The sequence below is a fragment of the Phoenix dactylifera genome, chromosome 4, assembly GCF_009389715.1.
Source record: "Phoenix dactylifera cultivar Barhee BC4 chromosome 4, palm_55x_up_171113_PBpolish2nd_filt_p, whole genome shotgun sequence".
NCBI classification, from domain to species: Eukaryota; Viridiplantae; Streptophyta; class Magnoliopsida; order Arecales; family Arecaceae; genus Phoenix; species Phoenix dactylifera.
Genome location: NC_052395.1, coordinates 16,515,551 through 16,529,356, shown reverse-complemented (window position 1 = coordinate 16,529,356; position 13,806 = coordinate 16,515,551). Strand labels below are relative to the sequence as shown.

Below are 13,806 nucleotides of genomic sequence, written 5' to 3'. Positions count from 1 at the left end.
GCTGCCGGTGTTGGAAAGGGGAAGACGGGAGCCACCTCCTGCGCGACGGCCGCGGTCCTGCACAAAGCCTCACTGGTGTTCCCGATGAGGGCCCTCCGACGATCAAGTTAGAGTAGGCAAATTTGGTCTAGCCAAAATTCTTTAGAAATTACCTGACCGAGCTATTTATAGCCTCGGTGGAGTGGCCCAGGTGACGGAGGTACTGTCAGTCCCCATCATGAGGGGGCATGGCTCCGAGCCGGATGCCGCACAGCTCAGGTTGGCTGGTAACATGCGGTACAGCCCGTTCTTAAGAATGGTAGGGCGTTGACAGTCACAGCAGGGTCTGGTCGGAGTAGGCAGGGTGCCGTCTGACTACTGCTGGCCAGTCATGGAGACATGACACGGCAGTGTGGTGGAGTACGGCCACGTAGGTGGGCGTAGGCCCACACATGGGTGCGGTTGTTGACGAGGCCGAGCTCGTTAAGTAATCGCGTCATGCGTTTGACGAAGTCGGCTTGGCGGATACTGGAAGTAGCTCAATTTTTCGGGTTTCGAGGTGTGCTCGGAGGAGCGCCCCAAGCTGGAGGGTCGGAGCGTATTGCTGGGGGTTTGGCATCTCGAACTTGGTCGGGACAGGTCGGCGTTTGTCTGGAGGTACCTCAAACTTGGTTGGGGGAGTCGGCGAATGTTTGGAGTTGGTGGAGCTTTAGGCGGAGTTCCGAGGACAAGCTGGCTCTAGGCCGAAGTGAAAATTCGGTCATTTATCGTTGGTGTTTACTGGGCCAAAACTGGGCGGCCTTTTAGTTGTGGGCTAGACGATCCATTTTTTCCTCTATCAACTCCGATTGATAAGTGTCATGCTCCTGATACTTGCAATCTGCTTTGTTGTCCGTATTGGTGAGGTGGACTTTGATGGTGAGAAGTCATCATGGAGATGCCTTATTTCACTACATGTATAACATGCAGAGGTCATGGGGCGAGCAACTTTTGGAAATTCTTGTCTTCCATGGATTTCATTCATTATGTACTTGTCTCGGTGATTGGCCCAAAGAAAGGAAATATCGTGGTGGCATGGTACATGGCCATGTTGGTGCATACAATGTCAGCTATAATTTCTTTTGTATATAGTTATTGTGCTCGTCTCGGTGATGGCATGTTGCTCGCTTCCCACACACGTGCGCATGCCTAGTATAGCTGGACCCATGATAAGAGTCACATAAAAGATTTGATGGTAAATATGAAAGCAAAAGGTGGACCTGTCAACAATGCAAGCATGGCCAACTTTCTTAAGAAGAGGAATAAATAAATAAATAAATAAAAATCCTACCTTTAGATTGACGTTATACGGCCCTAAGAGGGTTCTAGGTCAGCATTATGCGGTTGCAAGAGGGTTCCGGGTTAGTATTATGCAGTTGCAGGAGGGTTTCAAATTAGTATTATATGATCATAGGAGGGGTCCTCGGTTTTCAGCTTTACCTTGTTATAATCATCTACCATAATCTATGGATGGTTATGATTATTGTGATGATAAAAACTGGCTCTATAGGTTAGCTATCATCGAGGCAAGAAGATGTTAAGCAAATCACTTTGCCCTCGAGTTCGTAGATCTAGTATAGCAGGACCCAATATAGAGTCACATAAAAGATTTGATGGCAAATATGAAAGCAAAAGGTGGACCTGTCAACAATGCAAGCATTGCCAGCTTTCTTAAGAAGAAGGATAAACAAATAAATAAATAAATAAAACCCTACCTGTTGGCATAGAGGGAACATGGGTTGCTCTTAATTTTTGCTCATTTAGCTCTCATTTCTTTGTATATAGTTATCGTGCATAATTGTTTGACATATTTTGTGAGAGCCGGTCAAAGTTTTGTGAGGGCCCGGTCCATTAACCGGCCCAAAACTCGCATAGGCCCAAAAGAACTGCACAAGCCCAATTTCTTTCCTGTGCAAATCTCAAAACAAAGAAAGGAAAACAAAAAAAAATTATTTAGGCCTCACGTGCCCTACACATGAGATAGAAGAAGCTGATTCCTTCTAGGAGTCCATCTTCTTCTCTGACTTGATCAGACATGCGAAGTTTAGAGCTTGTCGGAGCCCTAGATTCAATCTATAAAGAGGTCCTTCTGTCTTCTCTCTTGGCATCGTTTTTCATCCCAATCAATCGCTGGCGATTGCCTCGAGTTTTCCTTCAATTTCAACTAAAAAACTTTGTCGTGTTATCATTGATTGGTCACCGACATTGAGGTTATGACCTTTAACTCTTCTCCTTTTCTTTTCCAACCCCAAGATCACATTGATAGCTCGATTACGGCCGCCAGTCGCCTGATTTATCCATAAGAGGTTTCTCTACTTTGAGTTTTCCTTCCCCTGTTTCGGTTTTGATCTGTCGTTGTTTGGGATCGAGGTTCCTGTCGGAGCTCTAATTGAGTTCTCGTCCACCTCTATGTCCATAAGAGGTTTCTCTACTTTGAGTTTTCCTTCCCCTGTTTCGGTTTTGATCTGTCGTTGTTTGGGATCGAGGTTCCTGTCGGAGCTCTAATTGAGTTCTCGTCCACCTCTATGTCCTAAGGTGGAGACATCGCTAGTGGGTGAGATGGACTGTTCCATTTTTCTTCTTTTTTTTGCCGATCTAAGGTTAGGGTTTTCATTTATTTTCTCTCTATTGCTGACCACCGTGACCAATGGTGTTGCTAATGTGATTGTTGTTGGAGCCGGCCGAAGCCACTGCCATCGAGGGTCACTGTGGTGGGGGTGGCCGATGGTAAAGCTGCACATTATGCATACCTTATAATCTTGATCAAGAATCTTCATTATCCTATTTTTATGTTATATCTTATTTCTAAAATTCCAAACTTAAAAGACATCAATGTCTTATTTTTGTAAATTGTAAATTTAACACATCTCAACAGAAAACAGATGATGGTTATAAATTTGTCATAAAACTTTTTTTTATAAATTTCTAAATAGCTGGTAACTAAAACATGATCCAGATGATGGATCACATCTCAACGGGTTTGATTAAAGCATAGATATTGCTGCATCATACAAATTCACATCTCAATCAACTTTTGAGCATGGAATTTAACTAATCAAACACACACTGTGATATAAAACATAACAAATATTTTTTTAAAAAAAATATTATTCATTATGGTGCTAGACCTCACCTCAAAGCTATGAGACCAGAGTGGTGGGCAGTGGAGATTAGAGTATCGTCGATTGGCAGAGGCTAGTGGCTGCAGATCAAAGAGAAAGAACTCGAGAGGGAGAGGGGAGAAGAGAGAGAGAGAGAGAGTAGGGGTCGGGAGGGAGAGCTTGAGAAGAGCAGAGGCCAACAAAAGAGCTATGGTCTTACAGACGCTAAGAGGAGGAGGAGGTCGGCGGAGGAGATCGACAGAGCAGGTGGAGGAGGAGAAGGATGAGCTTGGAGCACGGTGGGGGCAGAGAGGGATTTGGAAATTAAGACGTTGGTGGATCGGCTATGAAGGGGATCAGTTGGAAATAGCGTGGGGGAAGGCTTCCGACGATGCATATTAGCATCGTCTGGGAGATGGCTTCGAACGACGTTTTTAAGCATCGTTTTATAGCTTGTTTGTATAATCTTTTGTTGGCTTCCGGCTACGCTTACAAAAAAGCATCGAGTGGTGGTGAATGGCATCCGACGATGCTTATAAATATCATTAAGCATTGATGCTTATTACGAGCGTCGTGATCTCGTTGCACAGGTGCTTAGCTAACAACGCTTAGTGAATATATAAGATTGGGGTCAGATGACGCACAAATAAGTTAGAAGAAATAAGTTGGCGCAGGCAAAATCTAATATTCCCCACCATCAACGAAAAGCTCCCCACTATGTGAAAAGGTGGACTGACCAATAGGACAGCTAGTCTTACCATATCCAGCTGCATAAACAAAAGAATCAGTTCCTATGCTTCTAAGCATATAAGCAGGTGATAGTGCTCTACATTTTAGGTATTTGACCATTCCAAACTACTGCTATAGATGCTTTCATGGCTAGAATATAATTTTCTCAAGGAGGGGTTGCTGAGGTCGATTTGTGCATTTCAAATGAAGACAAGATTTGTTGCATTTAGTGTTGAACGCCACCTATTCTCGTAGTGAGTGGTCTTAAGCCTTCCTGCTGCAGCTACGAGTATCTAGTCTACTGGATGCAAGTGATCTTGGTTCAAAAACCTTCCCTCACCCCAATTTGGCTGGACTTGCTTTCATCCGATTTCAACGCTATGGCAGCTCTCAGAAGAGAAAGCCAAGTTTGACTTTACGTTCTATTTGCCACTATAATTGTTTCCTATCACTAGGAGGCTTTTTTCTTGATTGAGATGAAGGCTTAGCACGATAGGATGCAATTCCATCCGATTCACTCCACTACTTTGCTATCCTATAGACAGCGACGTCAAATATAATTTCTTTTGTAATATTCGGAGTACAATGCCGCGTCGAGCAAAGACCAGAAGTTTGCGTGATGCCAAGAGCTTAAAGAAGGATAACAGCTATCTTCAACCCATCGATGCTCTCTACCGGAAGTTCTGCTTAGATGATGAAATCAATTGTTTAATGATGCAAAAGAATCCAATCAGTATTCACCTGACAGCTATAATTTCTTTTTATATTCCATGAGTACAAGGTGCAAGCAGCAAAGACCAGGAATATCTCCTTGCCCATGGAAAAATCTATGGTACAAATATTGTCCATTCTTTTATAATAGCAAGAGGTACCGACGAGAAAGAAATTCGGTCATGAAGTGCTCCTCTACATTCTCTTTCTAAAATGCATGCGGTAGTTATAATATAAATGAGACAAGCAAGCTTTGAAACCACCAATTGGTGCGGCCCAATGTGACCATTACTGGTGCTAAGAAAAGAGCATCAAATTGGGAGGCGCATATAGACCTTGTATCTGTCGCATAAAATATAAATACTTATATATCATGAGACTTATGTAAATAGACACGCATTATCTTACGACGAAAGCAAGATAGATGGTATATCGATTATGCAGTGAATCAGGTCGGGTTGCATTTTTTTTTTTTTTGATACAACAGCTACTCACATCATTCTAACATAAGTGTAACCAGCAGAGTCTAAAAAAAGAGAATGACGTAGAAGTGGAGCGCAACGTCATATTATATTCAAAAGATCTTTCCAAAATAATAAGCAGCAAAGAAAATGATCCGATCGATCATCTTGTTTGTCTTTATGAGCAGTTTTGTCCGTCTTTCGATATACATACGCAGAGCACTTTGGACGTTTGGTCTGGGGTTACCACCATAGCATGACTTGATTACCACTGAAATGACAGAAATGCCCCCCTCCGACGTCCGATAACCAGACGCATCCTCTCTTTTCCTACTCGACCTCGTTCTCGGCTGGACCACCGCACACGATGCGTCCTTGACCGTCCAGCTGGGGTCCATCCTGTGGTCAGAAGCAGGAGCCCGCCAATCTGGACCGTCCAGTCCAAACACCTCAGTTCGCAATCACCTTCACCCCGTCATGAACGCCGAATCTTGACCGATGCGATCTAAAGTATTGCCAAAGAAGTTGGACTTCATCAGCTGGATGACGCAAAACATAGAATGCCGACACGTAACCCAAGATTTGGTTTAGGGACACGTTTGATCGTTCCTACGCTGTATATAGTGCAAAAGATAGTTTGTTCGTTGTTATGATAAAACAGCGAATCCGGTCCTGCACTCCCAACATCCTCCTCCGGGTCGAGGCGCCACCTTCCTCTCCCCTCTATATTCGAAAGTCGAAACCCTAACGCTAACCCAAACCCTTATCTCTGGCCCTAACCTAGCCCTAAATCTTTCTTTACGATAAAAACCAAAACTTGAGGGAAAAAGCAAGCAAGCGGAAAAATATCTACCTCTCCTTTGCTAAAGAATCCCCATTCCACTTCGGCCGGTCTCAAGTCGAGAAATCTTTGAGATAAAAATTCGGTTTTTTTTTTTTTTTTTTTTTATCTCCCTTCGGGTCTATAAGAATGCATGCCGTCTGCTCTGAAACCTTAGACATGGCCATCCCCTGCCCCCACCTCCTTTATTCCGAGACGCCCCCCGTTCTGGCAACCCTGGCCCCGCCGCCGGAGGTGAAGCCGCCGGCCGCCCCGACGCAGGATGACCTAAAGCGCATCGCTGCCCACCGCGCCGTAGAGCTTCTGGAGTCCGGCATGGTCGTCGGCCTCGGCACTGGCTCCACCGCCGCACACGCCCTCGACCGCATCGGCGAGCTCCTCCGCCGCGGCGTCCTCCGCGACATCGTCGGCATCCCCACCTCCAAGAAGACGGAGGCGCACGCCGCCGCCGTCGGCATCCCCCTCTCCGACCTCCACGCCCATCCCATCGTCGACCTCTCCATCGACGGCGCCGACGAGGTCGACCCGTCCCTCAACCTCGTCAAGGGCCGTGGCGGCTCCCTCCTTCGCGAGAAGATGATCGAGGGCGCCAGCCGCCGCTTCGTCGTCATCGTCGACGAGTCCAAGATGGTCCCCCGCCTTGGCGGCAGCGGCCTCGCCGTTCCCGTCGAGGTCATTCCCTTTTGCTGGGGTCACACCCTCGGCCGCCTCCGTATTCTCTTTGACGGCGAGCCCGGCTTCGATGCCAAGCTCCGACGTGCCGCCTCCGCCGCCGGCGATGGTGGGAAAGACGAACCCTTTGTGACGGACAATGGGAATTACATTGTGAATTTATTTTTTGACAATGGGATCCATGGCGATCTGGATCTGATCAGCGACAAGATATTGAGGATCACGGGGGTGGTCGAGCACGGGATGTTTCTTGGAATGGCGTCGTCGGTTATCATTGCCGGCGAGGATGGGGTGACGGTGTTGGAAAAGCAGTAGGTGAGGTGACGTGATTTGATTACCCATGGAAGAAGAAAGTTTTGATTTTTAGTTAGACTAGATTATATATTGGCCTTCAGAAGGAACTAATGGTTATTTCCCTTTGGAAGTGGTGGAGAATTTTCTTGTATTTGGGACATTTCATGCCAGGGAAGGAGATGTTATTGTTCCAGGCAGGGAAGAAAGTTAAAACTTTCATGGAATTTTCCATGAATTTTTGTTGGCAATTAATTCAGTATAATGGTGTTACAGTGAAATGGGGTGTGATTCTTTTGTCTATCTTATATGGTTATTGAATGTCTAACGAAAAATTTTGATTCACTCTTGGTATATAATTTCTGGCTGTAATTTGTGAATGGTTTATTCCGGAATGGAACATCAGTTACGGCACCATCACCTGTTTATATGCTTGGAAGCATACAAACAGACTCTTTTGTTCATGCATCTGATATGGTGAGATTAGCTTTTCTAATTTGGTGGTGAATATTATATTGGCGTCACGTTGCTTGTACTAATTTGTGTGTCATCTGACGTTGATTTATAAATTGGTTAAGCAGGAGCTTCGGTTTATTCGTTATGTTTGTGGTAGGAAATTTATATATAATTTTGTGTAGAGGCTTTGTTTACGTATTACTAATTCTCTGATGTATTTCATTCGACATAATTGCAATCGCTTCCTGAAACCATTCGGCTCTGTTTTGTGGTCTGAGATTTGTCCTTGCTCGAACTAATGAAATTCCATCCTTGGCTAGATGCAGAGGTATGCTGTGTTTACCATGACGACAGAGAGTGGATGCTTCAATTCTATGTAATTTCTCTCTTTTTACTAAAGCAATTGATGAGTAATAGTTGAAACTATGTTATGCTAACTTGAGATTATTATTTCTATTTAGCTCTTGTTTTTGTACTTTGCTTCATGTTAACACGAGAATGTACGCTGGCTTGGAAGATGAACACAAGTTATGGATGGTCACCCACCCATAAGAGACAAATTTAATAAACGAATTTCCTCCATTAGTTCCTTGATTTCAAGAACATTCTGAACTCATACGAATCTAAAATCGGACTCCTGGTCCATGCGAATGAGTGAATCCCATGCTACCTAGCGAGCAACTAAGACTAATAGAACTTCTAAGAAAGCTAAAACTAAATTCAACCTCAATTCAACCTTGATTCCTACTCGACCAACCAAAAAAAAAGAGAAAATGAAGACACACTTGATTCCTAATCTATGTTACTGAACCTGGAAATCTAGATGTTCTCCACCATCAACTCAAGTGGCTCGGTAGTGGCCAGAGAGTTGTTTGTGGAGATGTTTTGGAGTCTGACGACATGGATTGGCGAGCTTCAAAGTTGAATTGCAGCGGTAGTTGATATTGGGAGGATGAAGCAGCTATATTGGGCGGCACCAGCTGGTTTCGAAAGGATGAAATGGCTGAACTCCCAAACTGCGGCGATGGCGCCGATACCACACAGTGACAGTAGGATGAATGAACCAAGACGCCAGGCTGCATCGGAGACATCGTATGCAGGAGAAGACCACCGGCGTTGCCGAAACCAGATGAGCGAGCAACATGGCCAGGTTGACGGTGATGAGCAGGTAGTGGCCTGATCTGATGACTGCTACGATAACCCCCCATAGCCTGAGGACCCCCTGGCCTGAGGCTGGATTGAGGAATTAGCACCATGTTGTGGCTCCAGAGATTATTGTAGCCCATGGATGGCATGGAAGGACCAGGCCTCGCCGTTGCTGATGGGCACCCACTCGTAGAAGCGACCGGGGCATCCTTGCCATGGTTGCATGGAGGTGGACGTGGCCGGACTCGACGATCAGCAAATATGTTATCCGAAGAAGGAGATGGTGATCCTTCTTCCTCCACTTCCTGTTCATCCACTTGAAGCTTGCCATCCCTCGACTGATTTGGTGTTGGCTTTAAGTATATTTCACACAAAGCCAGAGCACCAAGCTACAAGAAAAAAAGATTAAAAATAAAATATAAATCAGAAATGGTATGAAAGTATGTAATTGGATGGTTCAATCCACCATAGAGATGAAGCGCCACATGTTGCGGTGGTAGCAAATGCAGGCAAAAATTTTGTCGGAGCGGGAATTAGCTATGGATGATGCATTTTATCATGCTCTCTATCGCTGCAGATTGCTTATTTCAACCAAGAAAAGGTCCGAGTGCCTGCTGATGTAGCCTTTCCTCAGATGATTATATGTCATTCAAAAATTTGACACTTGTTTTCACCAAAACAAATTGACACTCACGTTTTAATCGGTGGGAAAGCTGGAATTTTTTTTGAATACGTTCTTGACTGTACAAGTCTTTTCCTTTTAGAGTCTTTAGATTTTTTTCTATTTTTGACTTTTCAGATTTAGCATCTACCAATATAATTATCTTGTAACTTATCTCATAAAGATACTACTTATCTAGTGGGCATATTAATTTATTGCTTATACTGCCATTTATCTTAACATAAAGCATGCAGCTAATTGCTCACTAAAGAAGCTAGCTAGGATGTTTAAAGTACTATGTTGTTGATTTTGATAAGTACGTAATTATGGTTATCTTGAGCATGTAGGTCATTGGAAGCACAATAAAAGCAAGGAAAAAAGATTTTTTTTTAAACCATGAATGATTTTCCTTGAAATTAAGAAAACCAAAGGATTAAAAGAAATAAAATTTTCTATTATTTTAACAATATAAAAATACTATTTTCTCATTGGTGTGTAATGCATTATTCGACAGATTCTTCTATAAACTGATGCATGATCTTAGAATTAAAATATTTTGTCAACATAATGACACGGACCCTACGGGCATGAATATAAACATTAGCATTCCCACTATGTAGATTCATCATGAAATTATATTAACGAAATGCCATCTAATCTTCGTAGAAATTAAGAGTTGCATGAAGGCTTTCAATAGGTTTACCTCATCCTTGTTTTGGTTGGTAGGAAACCAGAATTCCTTAATAGTGTACTCTTGCATCAGCCATCTTGTTCTTGTTCCATTACGTTGGTGCCCCTCATAGAAGACAAGAGACTTCTTGCGACCAATCTCATTTGCATATTTATTTCTGATGATCGTATCTTTTCCTGAGGCCTTCCAATATCCCCCTTTTGTTCCGCGAGCGGGCATTGTTCCGTTAGGATATTTCTTTTTTCTTGGAGTGAAGAAATATAGATGCTTACCAGGAGGTGTATTACCTATAAAAAATACAAAATTCTTACTGCAGTTAAAGCACTACCTCCAGCATGCAATAAAAGTGGTAGATAGAATAATTCAAAATAGCTAGCTTTGCAAATTCATGATATATGATGAATATTTTTATTCTGCAAGACAGTCTTTTTTTACTTTTTCAGCCAAATTGTAATTATGCACGCTGGATCTTATAATTTTTTTAAATTATTTTATTCATGGAAAAATTAGATTATAAAATCTATTTTACCTGTGTGACATGTTCAGCAGTTATAATCTACTCTAACTAGAGTGTCATATCTATTTTAACTCCCTAACATATATACATCAATATTGAGGTGCAGCTGAGTTCATGTGAAATTAAAGTTCTCTCCTATCACTTAAACTTAAGTCCTTCCTCCAAAATTATTATTTGTTCAAATATTTTTTTTAAAAAAAAGAGAAAAGTACATTGACCAAATGACTGTTATCCATAATGTCAAAATATACTAGATGTTTCAAAACTTCTTGTTTTTTTCCTCCTAAAACTGCATGTATGTGTTCAAGCCGCCCACCTAGTGTTTATGTTTATTTTTTTAGTTTTGAAAAAAAAATAGCATGCCATATAAACTCAGTGAAACAATTATAAAATTTTATATTGCAACATACCAAAAATATAGAGGTCACAACGGTTTCCACAAAAAAAAAAAAATCATGGTTCAGTAATATTTATATATAAAAAATAATTAGAAATAAGCGTATGAAAGAATTAAATAAAAAAGATTTAATTAATATTTATCTTTTCAGGATGGTCTCTACATCAGTTATTTACTTTTTATTTTTCTTTCTTTACTTTTTAGGCGAAAGAACTTGCTAATGACTGAACTATTGCATGACGTAATATGTAATTTTTTTCCTGTAGTAACATCCCTTTCCAAACCGAAAATAAAATTCAGAAACAAGATTTGGAAAAATCGAGTACATAAAAAAAATCCTCTTAAAAGGAAAATTCTTTGTGAAAATTGTTTTACGTTCTATATGAATTTTTTTTTTCCTTCTACAACACAACTAGACGAAGTTATTGTAGTGTAATTGAAAAAAAAAAAAAAAAAAAAAACCCTTCTGAACCGTTTCTTTCTGGATACTCTTTTATCGTCGTATTGAAATCATCACGGTCTTTTGCAGCAAAGGCTAAATTATTACTCAGCCAAAATACGTACGATTTAGAAATAAAGTTTCAAAATTTCAACACAGAGAGAAATAAGTATCTGTTTCAAAAGAAAAACGACCAATGGCTTTCAGGAATTGAACTTAAAAAAAAAAATTTCTTTTTTTCGTTTTTTGTTCTACATGCTTTAGATAGAGTTGAGAAACAAATTTAGACCAAACTAGTTTATTAAGATTCTATCCAAGAATAATTAATTATAATCATAACTATAACTATTTCTTTAAAAGAAAACTTTAAGAAGAAAAGGTGCAGAACGAACCTAAAATATCCCTGGGGTGGAAATCGTAGAGGTTCAACTCTTTGATAGCCTGGTTTGGTAGGGGTTGGTTCAACAGCCTGGGCCGAAGGTAGAATTCCACCAGCTCCTTGGGAAAAGGCCTGAAGTGGTGGCCGGGCGCAACGTTTCCAATGCCTTCATCTTCCTCCATCTCTGCTTGCTCTGTGTTTTTCTCTTCTTCTTTGTTTGAAACTTTTCTAGTTTTCTTTTCGCTTCTCTTTCGTTGTTTTTTTTTTCCGCTTGCTCTTCTTTATAGCAGAAGTCTCTCTCTCTCCTTTGCCGAATTAAGAAAGGTCTTCAGATAATCCGAGTTAGACTCGGAATCGAGCATACTGGGAAAATATACAGAAAATTTCCAAACACCGAGGACGGCCCGGCCTGGCTAAGGACGTGAGATCCTGAGACCCGCCCGGCCCGGCCCATCTACGGACGTGAAATCCTCGGGCCCGGCCCGGCTACGGACGGGAAATCCTGAGACCCGCCCGGCCCGTATCTTTCAAGGTCTAGAACTGAACAGGCCCAGGCCTAAGTCCGTCGCTCGTGCGAGAAAGAGAAGTAGAGAACGCACCCGTTGTGACGTCGGAGTCCGATTTGGGGACGATTCGACTGCTTGGTTCTTCTTCCGCCATCGATGTCGGCCGTCGGGGTCGGAGAGTTCGACCGGCCGGGAATGGGTACGAGGCGGCCAGAGAGGAGGTGGGAGGTTTAAGGGCCTCGGTATTGGGAGCTTTGGGTCGCCGGTCATGGCGTCGAACCGGATGGAAGGGGGATCTAGGGAGCGGTCGGCAACGAGACGGGTGGTCATCGGTCGGGGAGAGAGGCGGCGTCGGATCTCAGAGGAGTGGAAGGGGAGGGAGAGGCCAGCTGGGGTCAGGCGCCGCGAGAGAGAGAGGGGAGAAGGAGGAAGAGGAGGAGGATCGGCGGCGGCGTCGCCGGGGCGGTTCGTAGAGGAGGAAATGGGAGGAAAATAAGAGCTCCCGAATCCCTAATGCCCTTTCTCGATTTTTAAAATTAAATTTCGTAAATAATAACAAATATAATAATACGACGGCTGAAAACATCAGTATATCCATATTCTCCCGAGTTCTTTTTTTTTTTTGGCAAATACTAATGTGGACACAGATGTTAACGTATCTATATTTATTTTAAATAAATATAATATAAATACAAATATTTAAATAAAATAATTAAATTATAGTTATAAATTTAAAAATAAATCAAGTTAATAATATTTGAATATTTTTATTTATTTCTAAAAAATAATATGACTTGTATATAAAATTAAAATAAAATTATAAATAAAAATAATCAGATATAACTATATGGTTGTGTCTTCATATCTATATCTCTTTTTTTTTTTAACGAATATGGATATATGAATACAGTTATTAATTGGTTACTTAAGTTTGTAATTTTGAGCTAAAAATATTCAAAAATAAAAATAAATTCTAATAAATATTATTTAGTCCATTTCCAACTCTAAATAATATATAATTTATAAAATATAATATATTTATAGGTTGGATTAAAAGATACCAAGGCTTGAAAGTTCATGGCCCGCCTTGACCAGTTGGGATGAAAATCCCAACACAAGATTGGCAAAATTTGGGTCAAGCCAATATTGCCAAACCTGATCATTAGGTTTAAACTGCAAGTTCTCTTAGACTGGTGAGACCTATCCCAATAAATAACTAGACTATCTAGAAGTTTACAATATTGAGAGAATCCAAGTTAGACTGGAGTGTGCAAGGAAAGGGATGGATGATGGATAAACAACTGACCTATTACTTTTATCAAAACAAGAAAACCCAACCTATAATTCATATCAAATTTAAGTGATGATTAGGATTGCAGCATAAAATTTTATGCTAGATGTATTGTTGGCTTCCTTATCCTTTTGTTGATTTCAGCTGAGATTTTATCTGAATGTAAGAATAACCTATACATGGATTTTTTTTTTCCCTTCTATCCTCCACAAAAATGAACATCTAGAATGAAAAAATATAATCAAAATTTTTAATTGACTATGGTCTAGGGGTGGCAATCTAAATGTGTTGGGTTGGATATAGGTTAAGTCAAAAATTTATCAACCTGAACTCAAATTTTTATTAAATGGGTCAAAAATTCAGATCTAAATTTGACCTATTTATTAAATAAGTAACCCCCCTCAACCAGTGTAACCCATTTACTAAATAGGCTGAATTAGGTTAAATGGGTTAAACGAGTTAAGTGGATTTTTAACGAATTAAACAAGCTAAATAGGTT

At 41.3% G+C, this 13,806-nt stretch overlaps 2 protein-coding genes across 2 annotated transcripts; one reads left to right on the top strand and one right to left on the bottom strand.

Moving 5' to 3' along the window:
• The first annotated feature begins 5,768 nt into the window (after positions 1-5,768).
• LOC103719901 (probable ribose-5-phosphate isomerase 2) lies at positions 5,769-7,105 on the top strand. The gene has a single exon (XM_008809383.4). The coding sequence runs from the start codon at positions 5,991-5,993 to the stop codon at positions 6,846-6,848; it is 858 nt and encodes a 285-aa protein (XP_008807605.2). The 5' UTR covers positions 5,769-5,990; the 3' UTR covers positions 6,849-7,105.
• Positions 7,106-7,840: 735 nt separating this feature from the next.
• On the bottom strand, positions 7,841-12,591 carry LOC103719902 (NAC transcription factor 32-like). The gene is made up of 3 exons (XM_008809384.4): positions 11,524-12,591; positions 9,791-10,065; positions 7,841-8,815 (listed from the first exon to the last, which is right to left on the bottom strand). Exons 1-3 carry the CDS (start codon positions 11,690-11,692, stop codon positions 8,117-8,119), a joined length of 1,143 nt encoding a protein of 380 aa, XP_008807606.2. The 5' UTR covers positions 11,693-12,591; the 3' UTR covers positions 7,841-8,116.
• Between the last annotated feature and the right edge of the window lie 1,215 nt (positions 12,592-13,806).

What these genes read in the sequence shown, in the direction of transcription:
- LOC103719901 (XM_008809383.4), top strand. Translation starts at nt 5,991, where the DNA reads ATGCATGCCGTCTGCTCTGAAACCTTAGACATGGCCATCCCCTGCCCC.
- LOC103719902 (XM_008809384.4), bottom strand. Translation starts at nt 11,692, where the DNA reads ATGGAGGAAGATGAAGGCATTGGAAACGTTGCGCCCGGCCACCACTTC. An exon ending in CCACCCCAGGGATATTTTAG is followed by an intron (nt 10,066 to 11,523) that starts GTTCGTTCTGCA and finishes TATTTTTTATAG; the next exon opens with GTAATACACCTCCTGGTAAG. An exon ending in CCAACCAAAACAAGGATGAG is followed by an intron (nt 8,816 to 9,790) that starts GTAAACCTATTG and finishes TTTTTCTTGTAG; the next exon opens with CTTGGTGCTCTGGCTTTGTG.